The 27,204-nt window shown below is 36.5% G+C and overlaps 1 protein-coding gene across 11 annotated transcripts in view; it reads right to left on the bottom strand.

Moving 5' to 3' along the window:
- EPB41 (erythrocyte membrane protein band 4.1) overlaps nucleotides 1-27,204 on the bottom strand; it is a 139,877-nt gene that overhangs the window by 34,426 nt on the left and 78,247 nt on the right. For all 11 annotated transcript variants that reach the window (XM_004678700.2, XM_012722354.1, XM_012722356.1 and 8 more), the window contains exons 8-12: nucleotides 22,063-22,150; nucleotides 19,308-19,460; nucleotides 16,701-16,798; nucleotides 14,411-14,583; nucleotides 3,891-4,099 (exon numbers count right to left, since the gene is read on the bottom strand). In XM_004678700.2, coding sequence (XP_004678757.2) covers nucleotides 3,891-4,099; nucleotides 14,411-14,583; nucleotides 16,701-16,798; nucleotides 19,308-19,460; nucleotides 22,063-22,150 — 721 coding nt within the window. The remainder of the gene's footprint in view (nucleotides 1-3,890; nucleotides 4,100-14,410; nucleotides 14,584-16,700; nucleotides 16,799-19,307; nucleotides 19,461-22,062; nucleotides 22,151-27,204) is intronic.

Genomic DNA, 27,204 nt, shown 5'->3' with positions numbered 1-27,204 from the left:
AGCCAAATTAAAAAAAAATTAAGGTAATTATGCTATTCATGAAGAATATTTTTATATTTATAAAAAAAATGTAGTTCAGCTTAAATAGGCCATGTTTTTGTTTCTCCTTCTGTAGTGATCTGTGAGTACTTTAAATAACACCTGAAAACAAATTTACCAATGAAGATATCAATGCATGACATACATGAGTGTTAGAAACAAAAGGAAAATCTTTACACTTAAAACACACATGTTATAAATCACACAAGACACCAAGCAGATAAATACAAACAATGTTGTTAGTTGATCAATCTATTTAAGGAGGGCATTTCATCTTTAAACTTATTAAAACAACAAAAGATCAAAATAAGCTCAACACAAATTGTTCCTGAGACATGCGATTGCTTCCAAGTCTGATTCATAAATAAGCACATACAGGGTTCAGCTGCGACATTCAGAGGACTGTTTTCTTTTCTAGAGAGTTGGAGTCCATGTGTTTGATGGATGGGCAAGACTCATCCTTAATAGTAGGAAGAGAATATTAAGGCCTAATTCTGAAATACTTTTAGTAATAGCTATCTTATATACCCCAAGTTGAGTAAGTATAAACAACATAAATCCAGTCAGACTATTAAGAGCATAACAGAGTGAGCAATGCCTAAAACCTTGGATATTTCAAAATTAGAGAACTATTTTGGGTCAAATCAATCACTTTGTATCATTAAGCTCTTTATAGAAACTCATCAAAACTGTGGTTTTGACATATTCTTTTTAAGCATACTTGGCAGCATTGCTTCAGAGTACAATGTCACCATGCTATTTTCTCTAGGGCTGAATGTCAGGAACATTCAATGGAAGGGACACCAGACTTTGTGACACTGTCAGATCAGAAGCACATCCAGCTACTGCACTTTTATCTACAAGGGGTAACTAACAAATTTGGGTCATTTCTGCTCTGAATCCCAATACACTTTCTGTGTTCACCATTTAAAAGTTTTTTCACCGTTATGAGTTTAAATAAGTTTTTTTTTTTTTTTAAGATTTATTTATTTGTACATACAGAACTGGGGTACAGGCCAGAGGCTCAGGGGCGGTGAGAGGCTCCACCAGAGACAGAGTGGGGAACAGAACAGGCAGATGGATGAAGCACACTGCTGAGGGGAGCAGCAGGCGGGTCAGGAGGGGTCTGCCGCGCCATGTGGTCACCTCCCGGGCAGGCGGGGATCGAACTCATGTGGAAGTGGCTTTAGCTTCTCAGTGCAGTGCTTTAACCTGCTGCGCCACCAGGGAGGGCCCAGGTTTTTGTTTTTTTAAAAATAATCCAGAGGTCTTTTACTTCCACACCTATCATGATGTGAATTCATAGGGAGTGGATTCCAACAACTCAAGCTCCTCTTCACTCGTGTGCGTCTGTGGACGGAGCAGGCTGGCCCTTCAGCTGGACCCAGCTTCCTGTCTCTTTGAGTTCCCTTTTATCCTAATCATTTTATTTCGCATAATTCGGGAAGCCATCCTGGTTCTTAGAGAGTTTCAATACAAACATAAATTCTCTTGGCAGGAAGCTTGCCCTTCACTTGTTTGCTTACAACAATGCCAACTGTGTGCCAGGCAACGTGTGGGACACTCCCTCTTGCACCCGCTTCATGTTCACAGCAATACTGCTCTTGTAGATTTGCATGAATGTGGGAATAGCTCCATGTTTTTTTTAATTCTCCATTGATTTTCTGTCAGGAAAGTGGGGTGTTAATTTGCTTTTCTTCTTTTATTAAATTATTTTGAAATTTTTTATATCATTCTTCATTTTGTGCATTTTTCCACCTCAGTTGTAATCCCCAGGGGCTTCCCACCACCAGTTCACCCATGTGCCATCACCATAGGGCTGTGTACTTTTCCCACCCCAGTTCTGATCCCATTCCCCTTTCCAGCACCATAAAATGTCTCTGGTTTACAACTGTTCACTGTTTTCATTTTTACTTTATTACATCTGTTTCCCTCTCTTTTTTTTAGCTCCATGTTTTCTAACAGTCCTGGAGAACACAGAAGGGGTGTCTCTCTCCTTCCCTTTGTGATGGTCACTTTGGTGATTTGCAGGAAGATGGGGGATCCACCCAAAAGTCTGAGTTTAAGTTTTTTATTAATAAAATGGAGAAAATATCTTTATAGGGTTATAGATGTTTATGAAATGGTAGTTTTAAATTATTTTGTGAGGCTGAAATTACTTGTTGGAATAAATAATAACTTCTTTTTCTTTAGGTGCTTAGCAATTCAACAGTAAAAAATTGGGAGGCTCTACTTCAGCCTAAGAATGGAGGCCAAGTAATTCTGTGCTGTTCCTCTCAGAATATTAAACGAGATTAAAAATATATAAGGGAAAAGGTACTACTGCCACACCTGCAAAACAAATCTTGTTAAATGATTCCAGATTCAAAGTTATTCTCTATTGTAATAAAATGTATATAGTTACAAGGTTAGTTTATTACAGATGTTGCTTTATATTACAATATGGCTTCAAGAAAATCCCATAATAATTTCCTAACTGCTGCAGATGAAATCAACTCAGTCACCCTTAATTCTGTTATTACTATTATCGTAATAAGAGATTATGAGAGGGGGTTTTCTGTCTGATCTCAACATAAGTGTCCTCAAACATACAGGTAAACAAGAAGACCCCCCACTCCCCGCTGACACCTAAATGAGGATATATACCAGGAAGCCATCTCTCCCTTCTGCTGAGGCCCCAAGCTACTCAGATACCTGTGTCTGCCATCTAGGCAAAGGAAAAATTTAATTTGCAGAAAACCAGATAAATCCTAGCCACTTAGAAAGATTCCCTCAACAACTCCAGTAATCAACACTTTCCAGTGAGTGTAACAAATGGAGGGTAGTGAAAAGTGCCAGCTGAGATATTCTATCACGTACAACTGAGGCAGCCTAATGTTAAAGTAGCACTCTTGACTGAACCTGACTAGGTTTTTGGGGCAGGGAAAAGGGTTCTGGACTCAAGTTGATCTTAATGGACAACAAAATCTGCATGGGATACAGAACATTTTTTAAAAATACAGACTGGCCACTGCTCTATAGACAAACTAGCTACTGAAGTGGCTCCAGAAGAACAGGCTCAGTCCACCCACCCAGGTGAGAGTACCTACTAGGTCTTATATGGTTCTGAATTCCTTAGACATATGAAAAAGACAGTTTTTAATAAAGACTGCTTTAATAATTCCTGTTGTCAATAGGGAGGCAGGTATTTACTTCAATAAATCGGAACCAAAACCTCAACTCTATCACAATCTAAATGTGTTCAAAAAATCTTATCAACATATGTTACTGCTATTCCTGGGAAATCTGCTAATTTAACGGGTACATTTTCAACAAGGTTCAGTGAGTGTGGGAATAATCAACTTGGATTTGTAAGCAACACAATAGTATAACCTCTCCATAATATAACTGCCCCCTTTTTGTAAAGCTACGTTATGTATGAACAACCATATAGGTGTGCTTTATGTAGTACCTGGATATTCTCTGAATATGAATAAAACATCAATGCTCAGAAATCAATTAATGAACTAGCCTAAAAAAGAATGTGGAAATTCCTCCTTGAAGAAGAAGGGTGGTCGCAGCACTGGTGTGTTTTATACTCATTTTGTTCAGATATAAGTTGGATCAAGGTGTGGGTTACCTGAAAACTTCTGGGAAATTTACACTGTTCATAATACAATTCTATGAAGATACTTTCAAATTCATGGGAGATATCTTTAAGAAAGAGTGAGCAAAAAATAACTGAAAGATTTTCTAAGAATCATCTGCTTTGAAAGCTTTCCTGGTCAAGGAGTCAACACCTCTTAAGTCTGGATGAATAAGCTAGACATTGGGTAGAAGACATGAGTTGATGGCATGGATTCATGACATACCTTCCACGATTCCGTGGGCTCTGGTTCAACTTGCTCAGGTGGCATTTCTTCCCTTTTCACTTCAACCTTCACTGTCTCCTTCTGTGTTTTAGGAACCACTGGTTTTCTGAGAGGTGCACCTGGGACGCTGCCTTCTGTGACCTGACTCTGAGCAATGGCTGGCGCAGATGTAGGCCGAGGACTTCGGTCTGCTGAGTCGGCAGCTGCTGCTATGTAAGGAAGGGAAAGAGGATGCATAAGCGAAGGCAAAGTCACCAGGTGGAGTAAGTGTGACTACAGGCATACACAAGTATGAAGCGTCCACGGGCTATCCTACAGAAGATAAAAAGAAACCATTAGTGTTCTGCTTTTGCCATGAAGCACTTGGCAACAAGAAAGCTGAAAGTACCCTCAATGGAAAAGCTAAAATGTGCTGACTATCATGTCCCATAAGGGGGGCGGTGTGGAGAGGGTAGAGGACATCAAAATAAACAACCGAAACTTTATTAAAAAGTTGGCAAGATTTTTTTTGATATATATATATATATATATTTAATTACAAAGTTTATTTTTACATCATTTTGCACATTTTTTTTTTCCATCTCGATTGTAATCCCCACGGGTTTCCCATCACCAAATCACCCCTGTGGTTGGCAAGATTTTTTAACCTTGTAATCTGTTAGTTTCAGGAACCAGCAATGTAGTTGACAGGAGGGGGAAAAATGGGCTAAGTCTGATTTCTTCCATAAAGTCTTTTGAAAATAAAGCTACAGCTGCTCCCCTTAGCAGTGTACTTCCTCAGTCTGCCTGTTCTGCTCCCCACTCTGACTCTGGTGAAGCCTCTCACGGCCCCTGCACCTCTGGCCTGTACCCCAGTTCTGTATGTACAAATTAGAATTTTTTTAAAGCATTTTAAGGTTTAGTCTTTTGCAGAGTCACCAATTTGTATGACAGCTTCTATTCTTTAGTATTTTTAGCATTGAGGTTCTCAATTGTACCTCACAGAGAACATCTGGAAATATCTGGAGACATTTTTGGTTGTTGCAACTGGAAAGAGAAGTGGGAGGGATACTGGCATCTAATGTGTACAGGCCAAAGTTGCAGTGGTTAAGAAGCTTAGATTTACGAAAAAGGTACATACACTGTTTTAGAAAGAATATACAATATAGGCTAATGACAAAAGCTTGATCTTTTCACAAAGTTAGTAACTGTTATGGTTTCAAGTATTGAGTATCTTAAGTTAAGATCACTTACTACAAAACAATTACTTTTACTTTTTAAATGATTTTTATCTTCATTCTTTCAGGGACTAAAAGAAAAACATTTATATACTTTGTAGTATAACCTCTCTTATCTGGAGTTGGCTAAGAATGCAGGTGTTTTTCCATGCGATTTAATATTTCTGGTAACAGATCGTCAGCCTTCAAATACTGAGACATTTACATTTTAATTATTTTGCATAATTATCCTGCCTTTTCAAAATGAGCATATTGAACTTATCTGATAAACTTAGATTCATAAGCTGTAAATATAAGATGAAACAGGAACTGCATGAATCAGAACAGAAAAAAAAAATGAAGTTCTCGTAAACACAAAACCAAGGAAGAAATTCTTCTTACTCTATAATGATCTCCTGTGAAAGACACCATTCCTCAGAGGACACATAGGAAAAACAGCAGAACACAAGACTAGCCCATCTTTCAATGGAAACTCTGTTTTAACAAAGCTCCTGCTACTCATGAGTGCTCTAAGCCAGTCAATGCACGAATGGCAGATGGCAGACCAAACCTAACAACACAAGGGAATGTGACAAAATATTTTGCTCACAGTTGGTTGAAAGTATCGTAATACATGTGGATTCACACCTCCTCTCAAAGAATTATTTCAACTCTGCGGCATCACAGAGACATAGCCCATGCTTACACCATGTGTTATTTTGCCACTTGTGTTTGGTTTTAATCCAAAACTAATATTGCGGAGCCAAATGATTTATGTCTTCAGCATTCCTAGTCCCACCAATCTGTACTGTCTGTGGAAAAGTAGGTACAAGTGTGAAAATTGGCCGTTAGGAACAGGCAGAAAATTCATCAGTTGTAAAACGTGGAAGACACCAGTTATTCCATAGGGGGCTTGAAGAAGGCATGTCAATGAATACTAAAACACTTGGTAAACCCTAAATTTTAACAACTTTTAATGTTATACCTAAGTTCTTATATTCCTTTTATCATGAGTTAATATTTTTAAGAACACTTGGGCAGAAGTTAACTATATTAATGACATTGATGTGTGAATCAAGTGAAAACTATTACCTGAGAGCCCTGGAGAGAGGCAAAAGTTCTTTCTCTTTCTCAATAAGAAGACTACAAACCATGGATGACAACAGAGAATCACGGCAATGATTGTGATTGTTTTAACAATAGCTTTATTAAGATGTAATTTACATATCATACAACTCACCCTCTGAAGAGTATTCAATGCTTTTTTTGCGTATTCAGTGCCGGGGGTAGTGATTACTTTTTAATATATTTTGGTTCTCTAGCTTTATGAATTCATTTGTTAACTATTACACGATTTTGGTGCATATATAGAAAATACTTAACTTTAAACATTCAAATGTTTCCCATTTCTGAAGGTATTGATGAAGGCAAGTACTGGTGGGGGTAATCTTCTTAATTTAAATATTCTATTACTCTTGTCTGACAACAGAAGAACCTCAGACAGTTATATACTTGAGCAGTAAAGAATAAAACTCCAAACCATCATATTGTGTAAAAGAAGATTTAAATTCTGGTTCTGGCTCTGTTACTAGTGTTACTTCTGCTAGTGTGTATGGTGCTGGCACAACAGTACGCAGTGGATCAATGGGTCCCTGATTGGAGGGCCCCCGGGAGTCACCTCTGGAACTTGAAACACAAACCAAGAATCCAGGTAATGCTTGTGTCTGTGTCAGGCAAATGAGGATTCTTCCAGCGAGAGCTAGCATCTGGTTTGTTTCAAAGCTCCAAAGAAGATACAGGTATATGGCCCTGGCCAAGATCACTTTCAACCACACCCACCCAATGAAAGATGTGCCTAGTTGTATGAACCTAGCGAGTCATGTGGCTTTCTGTGTCCCAGTTTCTCACAAATTAAAACAAGAATTCCTGAAAGCTTCTTGCTCACTAGGTTGTTGCTACTAAATAAGTATATATGAAAATGCTTTGAAAACAAAAAGTACAGAACAAGCTGAAAAGTTCCTGTCATCATCATTATGATCCTTGAGTCCTGTCATCACTCCATCATATAAACTAGAATCTGAATCAGCTTTAGTTCTCCAGCTGGTGAAACAGATGCTCTGAGCATATAACAGAAGAGAAAGGGATAGTTATTTGTATTAATAAAGTAAGGTCCTTTATAAACTGTTCCCTAATATATCATGTCTAGCTCAGAGGCTTTTCTATTCATTAAAAAGAAAAAAAGAAAAAAAAAAAAGAGAGAGAAAAAAAGGAGGAGCCATAATAGAGAAAAACCTATTAAAAAGAATGGAGAATGAATTAGGAAAAGGAAAGAAAAAGTTTCCATTGACTTTCTTTTCTAGTTTTTATAATAGGAGCACAGCACAGAGGAAAAGAAGACATTTGAAAAGAGAACTATAAAAATTTTTGTCTTACTCAATTCAGATGCTGAAAAGACAATACATGCAAAATTTTCAGAACAGTGTCTGCCTCATAAGAGCTCAATGGATATTGACTATATCTTTTTTTTTTTCCATTTTTTTTTTAATTAAAAAGTTTATTTTTACATCATTTTTCACATTTTTTTTTCATCTCAATTGTAATCCCCACGGGTTTCCCATCACCAAATCACCCCTGTGCCACCACCATAGTCCCGTGCATTTCCCTCCCTTCCCCCCAACCCCCGTTTTTGATCCCATTCCCCACTCCACCCCCACATAATGTCTCTGGTCTATGGTTGTTCATTATTTTTGTTATTTTCTCGCCTGGTCCATTATACTCCTGCTATGAGTGAAACCATCCGGTATTTTTCTTTCTCTTTCTGGCTTATCTCACTAAGCATGATCTTTTCCAGCTCCATCCAAGTTGCTGCAAAAGACATGTGTTTCTCTTTTTTGGTTGCTGAGTAATATTCCATTGTATATATGTACCACATCTTTCTAATCCAGTCATCTACTTTTGGGCATTTGGGCTGCTTCCATGTTTTTCCAATTGTAAATAAAGCAGCAATAAACATGGGGGTACAAGTATCTTTTTCAATCAGTGTTTTTGTGTCTTTTGGGTAGATACCTAGGAGTGGGATTGCTGGGTCATAGGGAAGCTCCATGTTTAGCAGTTTGAGGAACCTCCAAACAGTTTTCCATAGTGGTTGTACTAGTTTGCATTCCCACCAGCAATGCAGGAGAGTTCCTTTTTCTCCACATCCTCGCCAACATTTGTTGTTGCTAGTTGTTTGAAGATGTGCCATTCTCACTGGGGTGAGGTGGTATCTCATTGTGGTTTTAAAAATGAAGTAAACAACCCCATCAAAAAATGGGCAGTAGAGCTAAAAAGACACTTCTCCAAAGAGGAAATGCAGATGGCCAACAGGCATATGAAAAAATGTTCGACTATGAATATCTTTTATTCTTTCTCTTCTACAAAAAAAAAAGTCATCATCATGAATAGCAAAAAATGCAGCTCTGGGAGAACTGTGCTCGGCTGCTTATTCCCCAACCTCTTACTGGGTCCTCTTAGCTGACAGAGAACAGTTCTTGATTCTATGTCTAGCTCTGTTGTGGACTATGCGTGACCTTGGGCAAGTCATGTAAATCCTAAGGTTAGATTTTTAAGAAATAATGAGTGTTAGTTATTTTCTAATTAAAATCATTTTCTAATTAGAAAAAGAACAGTTATGTAAAAGTACAAACAAAATAACAAAGCTAATAGCTGGCATGAATAGATTTAAAAATATACTATGAAAAGGTAACAAGACCAAAGTTGGTTCTTAGAAAAAAATTAATAAATTTAATAGATCTGTAGCAAGACTATTGAAGAAAAAAAGGGACTCAACTTATATCAGGAACACAAAAAGGAACTTGACTAGGGATCTTACAGAAATTAAAAAGATACCCAATTTTATGCTAATAAATTTGGAAATCTAGATGGAAAGTACAATTATCAAGACTGAAACAAGAACATTATAACATCTTATTAATAGCTCTTTATCTAATAAAGACATTAGGTCTGTATGTAAAAAACCCTTCCACAAAGATCTGCTGGACCAGAGGCTTTATTGGTGAATTTTCTCAATACTAAGGAAGAAAAGGAAGAAATAACACCAATCTTATATAAGCTCCTTCAGAGAACAGAAAAAAGGCAAATTGCTTTCAACTTACTTTGTTGAGACTTGATACTAAAACCTGACCACAATATTACATTCAGAAAGTATTATAGGCCTATCTTCCTTATGAAAATAGTTGCAAAAATCCTAAAATTGTTTTATAAAAAAATTATAATCAAACTGAGTTTGCTGTAAGAAAGCAAAGTTTATTTAACATTTAAAAATCAATCAACGCAATCTACCACATAACAAAAAAGGGGGGGGAATCATATTATTACATCAACTGATAAAGTAAAAAGCATTTTCTAAAGTCAACATTCATTCATGATAACAACAAAGAAACTAGGAATAAAAGAAAATGCCCTTATCTAATAAAAGGTAGCTACATAAAACCTATAGCAAACACCATATCAAATACTGAAATGATGATGCTTTCTTCCTGAGATTGGGAACAAGACACTAACTGTCAACAATTCTAGGCAGCAACAAAGCATAAAATAAATTAAAAGTATGAGTTATAAAACAAGTAATACAGTTACTATTACTTTTGGTTGACATCATTATGTACCAAAAATAGCCCAAGATAAACCATTAAAATAAATAAGGAAACTACAAATCTAATTCTAAAATATATAAGAAAACAAGGATTAAGTATTTAAAGAAGATATTGGAGAACTTACAACTTCAAACAAAGGCTCATTAGAAAGCTAGAATAATTAAGACAGTGTGGTATTGGCACAAGGATAAGCAGGACCAATAGAACAAATTATTCCAGTAATAAACTTCCAAATTTTATGGTTACTTGATTTATAACAAAGGTGATGCTAGAATATAGTGGGGAAAGAATGATATCTTTAATATAGTGTACAGAGTCAGTGGAATATGCACATGAAAAACAAATTAATTTTGACTTCTATTTCATTTTACATGCAAAAATAAATCCAGATGGATTATTAACCTAAATATGAAAGATAAATAATAAGGGTTTCCTAAAATAACTCATGATCATGATCATAGGTAGGTTTCTTAAATTGAACTCATAAATTCTTTGCAATAAAGTAAAAAATTTGATCAACTAGATTAAATTAAGATGTAGAAGATGTAGAAGTTCTGTTCATCCAAAGATACCATTAAAAGAATGAAAAAAGCAGCCCTCCCTGGTGGCACAGCGGGTTAAAGCACAGCACTGAGAATCTAAAGCCGCTTCCGCATGAGTTTGATTCCTGCCTGCCCCGGAGGTGACCACATGGCATGGCAGACCATTCCTGACCCACCCGCTGCTCCCCTCAGCAGTGTACTTTGATCATCTGCCTGTTCTGCTCCCCACTCTGTCTCTGGTGAAGCCTCTCACCACCCCTGAGCCTCTGGCAAGCACCCCAGTTCTGTATGCACAAATAAATAAATCTTTAAAAAAAAAAATGAAAAAAGCAAGACACAGAGAAATATATATACATGTAGGTATGCATGTATGTACCTATTATATCTATGCATATATATATATCTGACAAAAGATTCATATTTAGAAAATATCATGTAGGAATCTGAAACATAAAATTCTGACATATTCAACTAAACAGGAGAAGCAATCATGTTATTTTCAACATTTACCTAAGTGTTTATAACAAATATTGTGGTAACTGTGAGGACCAGATAAGATCATTCATCTTTCAAAAAAAATCCTTACAGTGGGTAGCTAAGAATTAGGAGACAAAAGAGAATAAAGCAAGGAAAGAAAAGATTATTCTAGCTACCAAACAATGTGGATTCTGTCCCAAATTTGACCTATGTTAATTTTGGACAAATACCTTTTTTATCTTTTGGATCAGATCCATTTCTATAAAATTAGATGACTGGAATAAATGACTTCATCTATTCTCAAGTCTCAACACTTTGTGATGCTAGTGGCAAAGTTACCAACAATTTGCCTTCCCTTAGAGTCATTTCACTGGCTCTAGTTTTAGAATCTCAAGCATTCTTAAGGCATTTTGAAGGCAAGTTTTGGGAAATATCTCCCATGCCTCTAAAGAATACAGTGTATATATAATTTGAAGTAAGAGCCAGCCAATATTAGCCAAGAGACAGAGACATAAAGATTTATTAAGGTCTTCAACTATGAGATTCCAACAGCTAGAAAAATTCCAACAGTGAAGACAGGATTTCTATAAGTAATAATCAGTGTTTCTGTAAGTAAAGCTGTCTAATTTGTTCGAGGCACAAAACTTATTAACAGTTGACTTGTTGGTTATTTTGCCATTAGAAAGAAAAAAATGTATCAGCATAGTAGCAATGTGACTATGAAATTCTACTTACGGAAAAGTCAGGGGACATGGTATCAGCAGCCTGAGGTTAGTCCTAGCTTTACAACTTAATATATGTGAGCTCATGCAAAAGTTGCTCAAACGTTTTTTTTTAAAGATTTATTTATGTATGCATACAAGGTTTGTTTATGTATATTATTTATGCATACAGGCCAGCATTGTGGGTGGTGAAAGGATTAACCAGAGATTGAGTGGGGAGCAGAACAGGCAGATTGATTGAAATACACTGCTGAGGGGAGTAGCAGTGAGACAGGAGAGGTCTGCCACACCATGTGGGTCAGCTCCCTGGCCAAGGATCAAACCGGTGCTGCAGTGGCTGGGATAGCTTCATGGTGCTGTGCTTTAACCCGTTGTGCCACCAGGGTGGGCCCCAGCTTAAACTTTTCAACCTCAGTTTTTCTCACTGAAAAACTTGTATGAATTAATAAAAACAATAGGTCCCCAAGCCTAAGGTGAACTGGAAGCATAGTAACTTGCTGGACAAGGAAGGGGACACTGGTGATGTTAAATGAATATGGCAGACATGAAGATTTAGTGATCTCAAACTTAACAAGTCCACAGCCATGTCTTATTTCCCACATCCTCAGTTCTCCTTTCAGACTTTATCCTCGTACTAATGACAAAGCTAGGTATAAACATTCATTTTCTTTCCTTACCATTTCTAAAACTTTATTAGCTATTCTGTCTTGCTTACCTCAAAATGTACCCCTGAGCAAATTTTGCTGCTTTCACTGCTAATCCTCGAGTCCAACTTGTTACCTTCTCACCTATATCTTGTAGCAATTAACTATGCTTCTGCTTTCCTCCCACCTCAATCAGAGTGATCTTCTAAAAATGGAAATTAGGTCATATCACCCCCCCCCAATAACTTTCAATTGCAATTAAAAAAAAAATCTAATTTCTACACTGTGACCTACAAGGCCCTACACTATCTGGCTCCTACCCATTTCTCTAACTTCACTTATTTTTTACTTCTTTTCATTCACTAGGATCCTGACCTATACTGTCTGGCCATGTGGCTATTAAATTAACATTCAGTCCTTAGTTACACCATCACACTTCAAACTCACAAAGGCCACCTGAGGCTACTGGCTCCCAAACTGGATGTCACAAAATAGATCCCCATCAACACAGATTGTTCTATGAGACAACACTAACTTAGCCTCTTGTCAAGCTCATTCCCACCTCCAGGATTTTGTAATACTTACTCTCTCTTCCAGAATTTTCTCCTCCAAGATTTTGTGAGTATCTCCGCTTCTCCTAATTCAGGTGTCCATTCAAATGGACTCCTCAGAAGAATATTCTGAACTCCTCAATCTCAACTCCTCAAACAATGCCCCCAGCTGCAGACACTCTATGCTATCATGGCATAGAGTGCACTTAGCACTATCTTAGATTGTTTTGTTTTGTTTCTACACAGAGAATGTAAGCCCGATGACTTTGTCAGAGATTTTGTCAGTATGCCCACTGCGGTAAATTCTGTGAGTGGAACAATACCTAACACATACTAAGTGCACAAGTATCTTGTTGAAAAAGTAATAAATGAGTGTCTCAAAGAACATGGGTTTTGAAACTCACCCAATCTGCATTCCAACCCATTTATCGACTATCACATTTTAGGAAAGATTAATCTCTGAACCCAATTCCTAGGCTGGTGATGGAGATTAAATAAAACAAAGCCTGCAATCTGTCTTGTTTTATTACTATGAAAACAGTAGTGTCAGGACACCATAAAAACACCTGAAAGAAAGTAGCATGACTTGAAGTATGGAATAACAAAAGTGCTTGGGAAATTTCATTTCTAAGAACGGCTGCCTCAATCATCATTCCTTTAAACTGAGTTGATGTTTCTGATATACATTCCTATAATGTTTCTGAATGATACAAAATAAAATAATAATGCTATGTCTAGAACAGTAATAATATCTTAATGATAGGTAATGTTTGGCTTATTAAATGTCAACCATTTTGCTAAGTACCACACACACATACACAACACACACACACACCATCTCATTTATTCCTCATTAAAACTCTTTACAATAGTATTACATACTTGTTACCCGTTTTATAAATAAGAAAAAGAAACAGAGATTAAGTAATTTGTTCAAGAAGGGAAAATCCTAAATGCAGGGGTTGAGATTGGAACCAAGTCTGTCAGAGTCCAGAAGCCAAGCCTCTAACTTCTGTAACGTGTCCCTGGCTTTCATAGGTAGCATATGAGGTGTGCAGTGACAACTCCTTAACAAATGTAATCGACAGAACTCTATTTTGGCAGTTGCCTTCTGAACTTTTATCTACCCGTTACCTTTTCTTTTTAGAGGCATAAAGAACCAAATAGGGTTTGTCACTTCATTCCAGCAACGCTCTCAAATCCTTGAGACTTACTTACCTTCAAAAAATTCAGACAGGTTTCTGTCAGTATACGCATTCATGAAGGCACTTATTTCCTTCCTATTTTATTTAAACAAAATTTGGAGATTCCAATAACAGCATTCCTCTTTCTGCCTATAACTGCCACGTGGCTAATAATCTAAATTTTTAAATCATGGCTCTGGTGAGGCTACCAGAGTCACTTTTCCTCTGAAAAAGTACCCACTTAAAAATGTTTGATAGGGCTTTAGTTCAGTATACTACATTAGGTTTTTACTCTGTGTTAAAGCTTCTAAATCCTAATTCCAATAGTATTCAATCAACCACAACCTAGTAGTGGACACTTGATCTAGTCGCTACTCTCTCTGAAACTCAAGTTTCCTTTTCTTAAGGTGATTCCACTGAATTAGACAATCAGTCAGGTCCCTTTTGTTTTACTATTGAAATTCTTTAACTTAATTCTCATGTAGATAATTCTACTTCCTTTATCTCTCCCTAAAGAGGGTATCACAAGAAATCATATTCTGTACCTACCTCCATCAAGGCTCCGAGAGGCCCGTTTGCTTGCTGTGCGCTCAAAGTGTGGGGCAGGCCTGTCAATCAGAGCACTGGCTTGCCTGGTCTGAGCTTGAGTTCGGCCACTGTATCGAAATTTGGATCCCAGTGCAAGAAATTTGCTTTTAGGAATGGTGTCTGTAGATGTCAGTCTGGGAAGAGAAGACATAACAATCTGTGTTATTTTACTTTAATGAGACCATGAGATTAAAGACAAAATCAAGAATTAAAAAAAGCCTCATAATTCTCATAGGTTCTTTAAAGTTACTAAAATGGGTCTCCAGCCAAGCAGTCATTAATTCTATGTTCTTTCTCAAAATGTTGTTTCTCAAAGCAACATGGATAATTTACTTGTGACCTGTATTAATAATATCATCTTACAGCTGTAGACAGGGCCTTATGGTTTCAAAATACTTTTATAGCACTGGACTATTTTTACTATGTCCCTCTATTAGTCATCATTTCATATGCATAGGAAGTTGAATCTCAAGAAGGACGTTACTTGCTTAAGGTCACATTGTTGTTAAGAGGTTAGGCAACAACCGGGTCTAAGTCCAGAGTTCATTCTCCACTCTATTAAAATGACAATCTTGCCAAATATATGCCAAACTTAATTAATACCCAGTGACCTACTTTTTATTTTTGCTATATTTTCTCTTCCTTTAGGTACTCCGTCTTCTTCCTTTCCAGTATCCCTTGCTCCCTTTTGTCCACAGTATTTACTGCACTGATTTGAAACAATTTATAAGCTGGTCTCCCCTATGGGACTGTGAACTCTTTAAGGGTAAAGAATAAAAACTATGACTTATTCATCTTTGTGTTTTCATTTCTGGCATTGTGCCTGGCATGAATTTGGCACTCAATAAATGTTTCCTGAATACATGCATAAATCACTACATGAAAAATACTACCAAAAAGAGAGTATTTTTTTTTACCTTGGAATACTTAAACATTTCTTTCATATAATGAAACATTACATGTAAATATGTCTTCTTATCTTGACAAGATGGATTTATATATGCTAACCTGCTAGTAAATATACTAGCCACAGCTGAATTATATACTACAGACATTAAACATTGAAAATAGCTGCTCTTTCTTACCCTTTATAAAAATTCTATTTTGGAAGTTGGGGTGTTGATTCTAAAGAGGGGATGCTAAATGCATTAAAAAAAAAGCATATGCCAATAATTAAGATTCTTTAATTAGGCATAAGATGTACTGCATTTTATTTTGAAATGAGAATTGAAGTGTTATTTTTCCTGACTATTCTTTGTGCCCATAGTGTTATAGAGCTTAGTGTAACATGAAGATACAAATAGAAGGAGAGGAGATCATAGCTATCTCTCTCTCGAGCCATTCATAACGAGTCAAGTTTATTTATGACTAGGTTTAGGATTTGCTTCAAAATAGTTTGAGAAGTGGTGGGAAGGAGTGGGTGGGGAGATGGATGAAATAAGATTGGCCTTGGGATGATAATTATTGGAGTTGGGTGATAGATACAAGGGAGTTCATTATACTACTCTTTTCACTGTTGCTAAGAGTGCAATTTCCTTTAATAAGGAAATTTTCTTAAATACTGACAATAACCAGTTAGCTGCCTTTTCAGTAAAAGCAATGACTCATCTAAGGTCTATCTTCTCTGCTAGACAATATGTTCCACAAGATAGGAACTAGAACTATCTTGCAGTATAGTGCCAAAGCCTAGTATAGTGCTTACTCAAAGGGTAAACAGACACAGAAAAAACATGGTAATTGAATGCCAGGCATTAATGATGTGGTCTCTTGAAAAGCAGGGCAGTTGAGACATTTTTCTGTCTTCTGATTATAGGATATAATTGGCTTCAAACAGGGTTCTCCATGTTCCCTTTCTGAGACTGATCAGAGTCAAGATAACAATCTACTTTCTATCTTTAACCTTGCAGTTAAAAGCCCCCACAGAAAGTAGTTAAATGCTGTCTAGAGAAATTCCATGTGGAAGTAAGTCGGTGCTTCCCCTGACAAGACTGATATTAGTTCCAGTGAGGGTAATCATCAGAGCTCCCGGTGAAGTCCTACTGCTCACTTCTCTCTTCCTTCTGTCATATTACATGGAGCACATGTTTCAGTCTAAAGGAGAAGGACTGGATCCACTGTATCTTGCTTAAGATGATCTCGCCTGAACTAAATAAAAGAATGCCAGCCAAGCAAAGAAGAGAATTTCAAAAGCAAGCTCAAAATAGAAACATGCATAAATAATTTGTCCTTGAAAATTGCTTAAGAACAATACCTGAAAAATGTGTGATGCTCTACACAGACTTTCCATAATTTCTTAGCAGCTCGATAACTGGGAAGTTTAAATCCAATAGTACTTTCATACTGTTCTTGCTATAAAAACAGGAATAAAGATGGAACATGAAATACTATTTGACCAGAGTGATATAATATCAGAGAAATACAGTCCTTCAGAAGAGATCACTGGGAATAAAAAGAGTATTTACATTTTAAAACACAAAATACCATTAAGCTTTTCCCTACTTGAATGCAAACTGGTTCAATCACTATGTAAAGCTGTTTGGAAGTTTCTCAAATTGCTAAAAATGAAGCTTCCATTTGATCCAATAAATCCACTCCTAGGGATCTACCCAAAGGACACAAAAACATTAATTTAAAAGGATACCTGCATCCCTATATTTATTCCAGCACTATTTACAATAGGTAACATGTGAAATCAACCCAAATGCCCAAAAATAGATGACTGGATCATGATAATGTGGTGCATATACACAGTGGTATATTACTCAGCAATCAAAAAAGATAAATTCATGCCATTTGCGGCAAAATGGATGGAGCAGGAAAAGGATCATGCTTAGTGAAATAAGCCAAAAAGAAAAAGAGAAATACCAGATGGTTTTACTTACAGAAGAAGTGTTAGGGATCAGGTTAAAACAAGTAATTATAATAAAGTAAAAACCAAAATCAACAAACAACTATAAACCAGAGACATTCTAAAGCTGGGTGAGGGGAATAGGATCAAAACAGGGGTAGGAAGAGTACAAGGGACTACGGTGATGGCGCACAGGTAAATTGGTGGTGGAACTCCATGGGGGTTACAACCAAGATGAAAAAGCATACACTTAGAAAAATGAGAATGATATAAAATATATATATATTAAAAAAAGTTTTTTTCCTACTCAACAAAATAAATTTACTCACTGAGGGTGACTTTTTCCAAAGCAAGGAAGCCAGGGAATACATTTCACATTATTTATATGTCTTATTTAGTTCAGCAAAATACATACACTGTACATACATTTTTCCAAGACAAAATCACCTTCTGATTGTCTAGACACTGCTCTTCCTTAGTCATCATCTGCATTTGAGATTCTAGACTACTCAATGATTAGGAATTGGACACTGAATGATTGCTCCAACAAATCATAATTATCCTGTAGTAGTTTTTAGTAGCAGAAGCCAAAACCTTTAGCTTAAATCAGATTTCTTGAATAATCAAATATCTTCTCTTTTCCTTTCCAAGTTAGGACTACTGCTAACACTGCCCTCCTTGTCTCTGCCTTAAGTAGATAAAGAGAAAACTGACACTTACTTCTATTACCTACCATTGTCAATGACACTAAAATGATATGACATCATTTATGTTCTGACACATGAAGAAACTGTGGCCATGGAAGTTATGTGCTCAGTTGCCCAGCGACTAAGTGGCAAAAGCAAACTTCAGTGTCCACTACATCAAGTGAAATCAACTACTGTGGTGGTAATACCATACCTCTCGAAAACCCTACTGTCTGCTTCCTTAAGAATTCTTCATTTTTAGTATACACTATATAGTTGACCTTTAAAGAAAACAGGTGTTTTCATTTGTGCATTAATTTTTTGTTTTCTCATATTAAATCCTAAGGTTGTTGAAGGATGGAGTATATTAAGTGTTATATTCCTAGCCTGTAGATTAGTGTCTGGCACAAAGAAAGTCCTTAATAAATACTTGTCATCTGAATGACTTGGGATTTTAATTCTTTGTGGGAAGACACTGATTGCTCCATGCAAGACACAGATAAATAATAACAAATTTCATTGATAATCCTTATTCAAAATGTTTAAGGCTGCATATTAAGTATTTCCATGATCTAATAATGAGTCACTTCTCACCAGCAGATGGTGATATATACACAAAAAAGCCACTTCATATAAGCCTGATGCTTTTCTGTTTACAGCTTTTAAAGGCAGCTCATCTGATCTTCAAATCAACCATTACAGAGGAAATATTACCCTCTTGAAGGGAAGGAAGCTGAGCGTTAGGTCGTACAGGGTCTTTTGCTCAGTAGCTAGCAGGGTAGGAGCTAGAATCCCTTCTCCTGCCTCTGCTCTGCCATGATAACTCTTCAACATAAAATTTAAATTTGGCCAGTATTAGTATATCCTATACCAACTGGTATAGAGCTGAACATGCAACTTTTTAAAAAAATCTAGCACTTTCCCCTAGAACATATCTTTTGTAAACACTAGAAACTACACTACAAAAAAATTTTAATCACAAAAGGTAAGAAATTGGTGGTACAAAACATGAGTTAACTCCACAATTTAAAAATCTCATGCTATTATGAAAAAAAATTTCCATCAAGTTTATCAATCTACATTTCACTTTGGTTATGGGCTATTTCCTTAAATAAAATAAAATGTCCAGAAGATCAACAGTAAGAAAAAGAAGAAGCATTAGTCCAGATGGACTAATTGAGAAAACCAAATTATCTGCTCCTATATATCAGTAGTTAGCTGTGGAGTGACCTCTTCAAAGACATGACAAGAAAAACAGGAATGAAGAGATATTTTAGGCATGGTCTCTGTTTGATTCAGAAAAAAAGACATGTGGCTTCTATACCTCTCCAGGTCGAATCTTGATGAAAAAGCTGCTACGTTTGTAAGAAATCTTCAGCACTTTGGGCCAAGGAAAGCGGTTAATTCTCAGCTTATCTTTGTAAACCAGAAGACCACTAGAGCAGACACCTAGAATGATATCCACTCCCTCCAAGTCCTGGAAAAAAAAAAATGGCATTTGTCTTATGTGAAGTACTCAATACACTGTTGACTATTAAAAGATAATCTACAGATGTCAACCACCAACAGCAGTTACAAAGCATATAATAAAAAAATAAACCTTAAATTAACAATCATAATCCACATGACTGTTTGGGCTATGTAAAAAACTTTTACATACAATTCTAGAAACATCAATGTTCTGACCTATCCCAAATGTCTTTAAAACAGCCAAATCAGTCTCAGTAATTCTACTTCTGTAATCTATTCTAAGGAAATCACAGAAATGGCGTTATATATGAAAATGTTCAGAGCTTTATACGAGTGAAAAACTGAATATAACCCAAGTATCCAAGCATTACAGGGTTAAATTACTGTCTGTTCATATAGCAAAATACAGCATGGCCATTAAAATAGTTTATTTATCTATAACTATCTCTATATAACTGTTACATATATATGTATATATGTATATCTCCAGCCTATCTTGAATCTTGGAATTCTTCCAGCAACAGAGAGCACACAACCTTCTCAGGTTTGAATATATATTTTTAAATATATTCAAATACATACATACATACACACATACATATATTCAAATACATACATATATTACATATGACATATATGTAATAAAAGGTCACATTTACATGTATTTTTGTTAAAGACATTCTATGTCTTTATTTATTTATGTCTTTAATTAAAGGAGAATTAATTTCACCTGAGTTTATCTCTGTTTCTTTTCTCAAGGTTAGTATAGAGAAACATTAGTGCTTCGAGTGTTAGTATAGCACAATCAATAAGTAGTAATTATATATAGCTTCAATTTGATGACCATATAACAGAATTTTTCAGAAGAACCCTCTTAAGTTCCTAAAGCTGGGGGTACAGCTATACCTGTATCTTAATTCTATGTTTTGGAGACACTATTTGCTCTACATCCTTTGGGAAAGGAACATACTGCCTAAATCCTTCATTCTTTCCTAACAATTACTAACTTGACAGCAGCCTCTAGCAGAAACGAGAAGTAACATCCAAAAACTTCATGGATCAAACCACACCTGACCTGATGTGCTACTCAACCTACCATCAGAGTACTTTAGAGACTCACAGAAGCTATAGTATCTATGGCAAAACAGTAAGGAGCAACATCTTAAGAAAAATTAACACACAATGAAATTTTCCTAGAACTAGTAACATTTAAGTAAGGAAGAGATTTCAGGTATTAGATATTGAGGTTGGGAGTGGCCAGAAAGATCACTTTAGTGCAATCATCCACCAGATGTTTGAATGTCCTTTTCTAAATTCCTAACAAATGATTAATCTATCTTGGAGTTCCTCCAGTGACAGAGTGCACACAACCTTCTCAGGCAGTCTAGCCTGTCTCTGAATAGCTCTGACTATTACACAATTTGTCAAACTGAGCTGGACAATATTTCCCTGTAGTTTCCCTGGCTCTAGTTTTATAAGTTGGAGCCACAGTAAAATCTGGACTTCACACATCAATCCTTGAAATACACTAAGATGAATGTTGTGTCTTCCCTAAACTTTCTCTCCTGTGGGCTAAGCATCCTTATTCTTTTGCTTATTTCTCACTGGACATGGTTCTGAGTCTCATCATCATGAGACTAACCATCCTAATTAGTACCTCTAAAGGAACTTCAGATCATTCCTTGAGCTCTTTCCCTCATAATTTCCTTAACTATTTAGTAGCTGAAGATGAGAGAAGTCAAATGACTTCCATTAAGTATTCGGTTAAGCTCTATTTACGCATGGCTAGTATTAAAGCTCAATTCCCCATCCCAGCATTCCTCAACAGAGTCACTATAGTCCATTCTGTGTGCATTAGAATAATTTGCAGAGCTTCTTAGAACAGATTACGTGACTCCACCCACAGAATTGCTGATTCAGTAAGTCTGAGATGGGCGTGAAAGGTACACTTTCAACAAGTTCCAAGATGATGCTAAACGCTGCCAGTTCAGAGATCACACTTTGAAAACCACCACCTTGAGCTGTGCTGATGATTCTCACATTGAAATATAAAGGAGAATCATTAAGGATGTTCAGTGATTACAGAGATTCTAGAGTCTCTCCTCCAAAGTAATTCTTTAAATTTGGGAGGACCTTAAGACACAACATATAAACCTTACAGGTGATTCTGATATAAGTGATCTTGGCTATAAAAAAAGCCTCACTGACATTCTATATTTTCAAACATATCTTCATTTTAGGAAAGTATCATTTCTTTTGCTCTAGGTGCTATACCTTTTGATCCTTACAGTATATGCACATGAAACTTCACGTGGAAATAAAGTCACAAAAGGGCAAGTCAATTTATACATTTGATACACCTGACTGATTCCACTGACAGATTTTAAAAAATTCCAGTAAGAACTAACTCTTTTGAATGTTCTATGCAACCCCAAAGATTGTATACATTCAATGCATATATGTAATGCACCTGAGTGATTCAATTGAAAGACTTAAAATTCTACGAACTACTACTATTTCTTTTGAATACCTTATAATACCATGGGTGAAGGTACTATATGGCACAGGTCTGATGTAAGCATATTGAAAAAGGCCAAGGTTATCTTTACCTTTGCTTTATGAAGGTCAACACCATACATTGACAACTTTTTGGCATTCTCAAGAAATTCCAAGTCAGCCTGAGCTGGGGTCATGGACCTTAGAAAGAACAAAAATAAGAAATACAATGTTATGGTGTAACTACATTTTACACAAATATGCTTGTAAATGTATATATTATACATATTGACATATAGATCAATATGTATTATAGATATATTTCATATCTTGCAAGTAGAATGTTATGGAAAAAAACTCTTTACTACTGTGTTTAAATAACTGAAATATTCCTCAGAAAAGGAGATCTTGGAGGAACAAAAAGTCACCAAAAAGCTATCAGAAAAAAGAAGTTTAAAACAAATCCCACATACAATCTCCTCAAAGCTCTTTTCCACCATCAATTCAGTCCCTCCTTCTCCTCATCCTTTTTCTCCAGCTCACTTAAACCCTCCTCCCACTAATTTTTTTTTTTAAGACAGTGACCAAATTAAATCCTTTGAGGGTCTGGTAAAATTTACAATATTCTCTTAACTGCTTTTTTCTCTACCAACCCTGAATTGAGTATTTATGGGAATTTGAGGACAGCTAAAGTTACTTAACTGGAGATGTAGTGGGGGCAGGCTTGATGAAAAGAAAATTTCTGGTAACAGATGGTATCCTGCCCACTGATCTAAACAAAATAAATTGGTTAATAGATGCATGCAGATAATGGGACTGCTTTCTTTATTATTACAATGTCCTCATTAGTAGGCATACACTGAATTAAGTTTCTTTGAAACAACTAGTCTCTTTGCCTAAATACTATGATGGCCTTTTCTACTCTTTTACAACTTTTTTTATGGAAACTGCTCATGAACTGATGTTTTAAGGAAAAGATAATATTCTCAGGACTGCACAAGTCAGACTATTCAAGTATAACCTCATAATAATAATGCAATCATATCTCCAAAGAAAAATCATGTAAGCCCCTCTTTCCCCTAAGACTGCCTCAAGCTAAACAAAGCAGCAGTGCCCAATTCATTTAATAGGAGAAAGTCTCTTCCTAGCCCATCTGTTTTTACCCTCATTAAAAAGAACAAAGGGTTCCTTGAAACAACAATGAAAAAGAAAATCTCAGGAGTCAATCTGCAGATTTGTTCAAGACTTAGTTCTTCCTATCACAACAAACATCTAAAGCATAACACCTGAATTCTATTTATTAATGGGTCTGAAATTGAACACATCAAACAGGAGAGTAGTTAAATAAACCCATATTCAAGTCATTGAGAATATCTCAGGAAAGTTCTGTAGTTTACTTCCTCTCTACCCCTCCACACCCTGTCAGTTTATGTTTTTTGTTGTTCCTAGTATCAGTGGGTTGAATTTTAAGATTTTGAAACTGGAATGGAACTTGAAGATTATAGAGTCCAGCAATTTCACTTTGTTAATGAAGAAACAGGCCCTGAGGGATCACATGATCTTGGGCAAGTTATGACTCAACCACATCTCTGGAGCTAGAACACTGGCTCCCACACCAAAGGGTGGTGGCCCGCTGTCACTCTCTACCTCCTAATAAAGTAAGAACCACAATACCTACTTCCAGATACTAGGACAGGCAATGGTTTTCTTAACTTTGCTGAATGAATAACTGTGACAGTAGGGTCAAATGAGGTCACGGTTATGAGACTACTTTGTAAAGTATAAATGTTTATTATTGCAACCTTAGTTTTTTGATGGTATGCAGCTCATAAAATAAAGAAATTTTGATTACTTAAATTTGAAGACAAATGTTAAAATAGTAAATGAAGCAATCATGATAAAATCTTCCCTATACTGATTCCTCCAACTCTAAGAACCATATTAATGGTGTCAACTTCAATTCAGTTACAAATTTCAAACTATGTAAAAAAATATTTTCATAAATAAATATGCTTTCAAACCATATTAAGGACAGGCAGTAAGAATTTTGAACTTTAGAACAATGACTTTCTTTGTTAATTAAAAAGTAATACTTATATTAGAGATTTGGCTAACACTTGCATTTTTTTTAAGATTTATTTTATTTATTTATGCATACAAGAGCTGGAGTGTAGGTCATAAGTATGGGTGGGGTTGCTGAGAGGATTTACCAGAGACAGAATGGGGAGCCAAACAGGTAGACTGACATACATTGCTGAGGGGAGCACAGAGTGAGACAGGAGAGGTCTGCTGTGCTATGTGGGTCAGTTTCCTGGCCAGAGATTAAACTCATACTATGGTAGCTGCCAAAAGCTTCATAGTGCTGAGACTTATGCCACCAGGGAGAGCCTTGCATTTATTTTTTAAATATAATTTTCAAATTTTAAACACCCTTAAAAGTTACAAATAACTTTTCCTGAGAGTAAATTGCAACTTGATGATCTGTCACTTCAAAACTTCAGTATAAATAAATTTCTATAAACAAGGACATTCTCATATATAACTTCAATACAACTATTAAAACCAGGAAATTAATGTTAATACTATCTAATCTGCAGGCCCTAGTAAGTTCAGCTAATTGTTTTAAAAATGTTCTGCAGGATTCTGGTTAACAACACAATTTTTATTTGGTTTATAACCTTCCATCTTCCTCAGTCTGGAACAGTTTCTTAATCTTTGTTTGACTTTCTTAATCTTGACCTCTTGATGATTACAAGCCAATTATTTATCCTACTGAATGTCCCTCTTTTTGAGCCCGTCTGATGTTTCTCAAGTTGATTCAGGTTATATATTTTTGACAGTAATGCCTGTGTACACAAAAGTGGCCTGTGCATTCACTGTATGTTGTTAGCTGATAGACGATTTCAATTTGTTCCTTCAAGAATTATGTCCAGTGGCATCTCTGGTGGCACAGAGGTTAAGTCTCAGAATTACGAAGCCACTACAGCACCAGTTCAGTCCCTGGCCAGGGATATGACCCACATGGCGCACCAGACCTCTCCAGACCCACCTGCTGCTCCCCTCAGCGGTGCAGGCTGTTGTGCTCCCCACTGTCTCTGGTGAATCCTCTCAGCCCCCGTCCCACACCTCTGACCTGCACCCTAGTTCTGGTATGGTGTATGTGCCAGAAGTGCAGGTGTGGTGAGAGGCTACACCAGAGCCAGAGTGGGGAACAGAACAGGCAGATCAATGAAGTACACTGCTGAGGAGAGCAGCGGGGGGTTGGGGGAGTGGGAGAGGTGGTCAGGTGAGGTCTGCCGCGCCATGTGGATAACCTCCGGGGCAGGCGGGAATTGAACTCATGCTCAAGTGGCTTTGGCTTCTTAGTGCTGTGCTTTAACCCGCTGCGCCACCTGGGAGGGCCCTGCATAAATAAATCTTTAAAAAAAAATAAGAATGAGGCCCTCCCTGGTGGCGCAGCGGGTTAAAGCACAGCACTGAGAATCTAAAGCCGCTTCCGCATGAGTTCGATTCCCGCCTGCCCCGGAGGAGACCACATGGCGAGCCAGACCTCTCCTGACCCACCCGCTGCTCCCCTCAGCAGTGTACTTCGTCGATCTGCCTGTTCTGCTCCCCACTCTGTCTCTGGTGAAGCCTCTCACCGCCCCTGAGCCTCTGGCCTGTACCCCAGTTCTGTATGAATAAATAAATAATCTTTAAAAAAAAAAAAAATAAGAATGATGTCCATTTTGATCACTGATGTCTGAGGGAAGCTTGAAAGTATTTGTCATAACACCAAATACTGTTAGCTATATACCAAGCCTAAAAGTACTGGTTCACTTTGAGCAAATGTTTGCCAAATAAACTAATTGTGAATAATCATAGTTTCTCAAATAAAAGTGGTTTTTTCATAAAAAAAAAAGCTGGCTAATTCATTTCACGAGTTAAAACAACTATGCAAGTACTCTTCCTTGAGACAGCTATTTCCACATCAGTAGGCAGAAGTGTTTTTTGTGTATTTCTCAATCACACAGAACATTAAATCAAAATATATTTAAAATTTAGTAAAATTAACACCTTTTTACTGCTTCATCAAGAAAAGTTTTAATTGAACTGGCCTTTTAAATTTTATACCTAGCTGTAAGTTAGAAATTAAGTAAAAGTGTTTCACCCATCTTTGCTTCCAGGTATTTTATGGTTTCTGTTCTTACATCTAGGTCTTTAATCCACTTCGAATTGATTTTTGTGTATGGTGCGAGGTAGTGATCTATTTTCATTTTTTTTCATGTAGCTTCCCAGTTTGCCCAGCACCATTTGCTGAACAAACTTTCTTTGTTCCATTGTATCTTCTTTGCTCCTTTATCAAAGATTAGCTAACCATAAACCTGTTGGTTTATATCTGGGTTTTCTATTCAAATCCACTGGTCTGTTCTTGTTCCAGTACCATGCAGTTTTGATTGTTATGGCTTTGTAATATAGCTTGAAGTTTGGGATGGTAATGCCTCCATTCTCTTCTTAGTCATGAAAGTCTTGGCTATTCGAGGTCTTTTGTTGTTCCATATGCATCTCATCAATATTTTTTCTATTTCTTTGAAGAATGTCATTGAGATTTTTATTGGGATGGCATTAAATCTATATATTGCTTTTGGCAGGATGGCCATTTTGATGATGATAATTCTCCTGATCCATGAGCAGGGGACGTCTTTCCATTTCATGGTGTCTTCTTGTATTTCTTTTAACAGTGTTTTGTAATTTTCTTTGTATAGGTCTTTTACTTCTTTTGTTAGATTGATTCCTAAGGTATTTGCTTATTTTTGTTTTAATTGAAAAGGAGATTTTTAAAAATTTTCTGCTTCTTCTGACTGGTTGTTTATGTGTTGGAAGGCCTCTGACTTTTGTGTGTTGATTTTATATCCTGCTACCTTGCTAAACGGTTGATGGTTTTGATTAGTTCATGAAAAGAATCTTAACCTCACAGACCCCCTGGAGAAATCTGGAAGACACCAGGGGTCTGCAAAACACCTTTGAGAGTGGTTATAGAGAGCAAAGGTGATATCATGCTTAGTTACCTATTACATAACAATAGACACACAATGAGCTGCTTTTAGTTATTGCAATGATTACATGATTTGTGAGATGAAATTTGCCAGCTTTTCTTTTTTAAATGAGAAAACCACTTTTATTTGAAAAACTGACTAGGACTGCAATGATTGCCTTTTGTGATACAAAGGCAAAGCAAGCTTTGGATGAGCTAGACTATAAAGTTCCCTCAAACC

The sequence above is a fragment of the Condylura cristata genome, unplaced genomic scaffold, assembly GCF_000260355.1.
Source record: "Condylura cristata isolate star-nosed mole 26May11 unplaced genomic scaffold, ConCri1.0 scaffold00008, whole genome shotgun sequence".
In the NCBI taxonomy this organism is placed as follows: domain Eukaryota; kingdom Metazoa; phylum Chordata; class Mammalia; order Eulipotyphla; family Talpidae; genus Condylura; species Condylura cristata.
The sequence above is the reverse complement of the archived record's forward strand: the minus strand, read 5'-3'. Positions and strand labels throughout refer to the sequence as shown.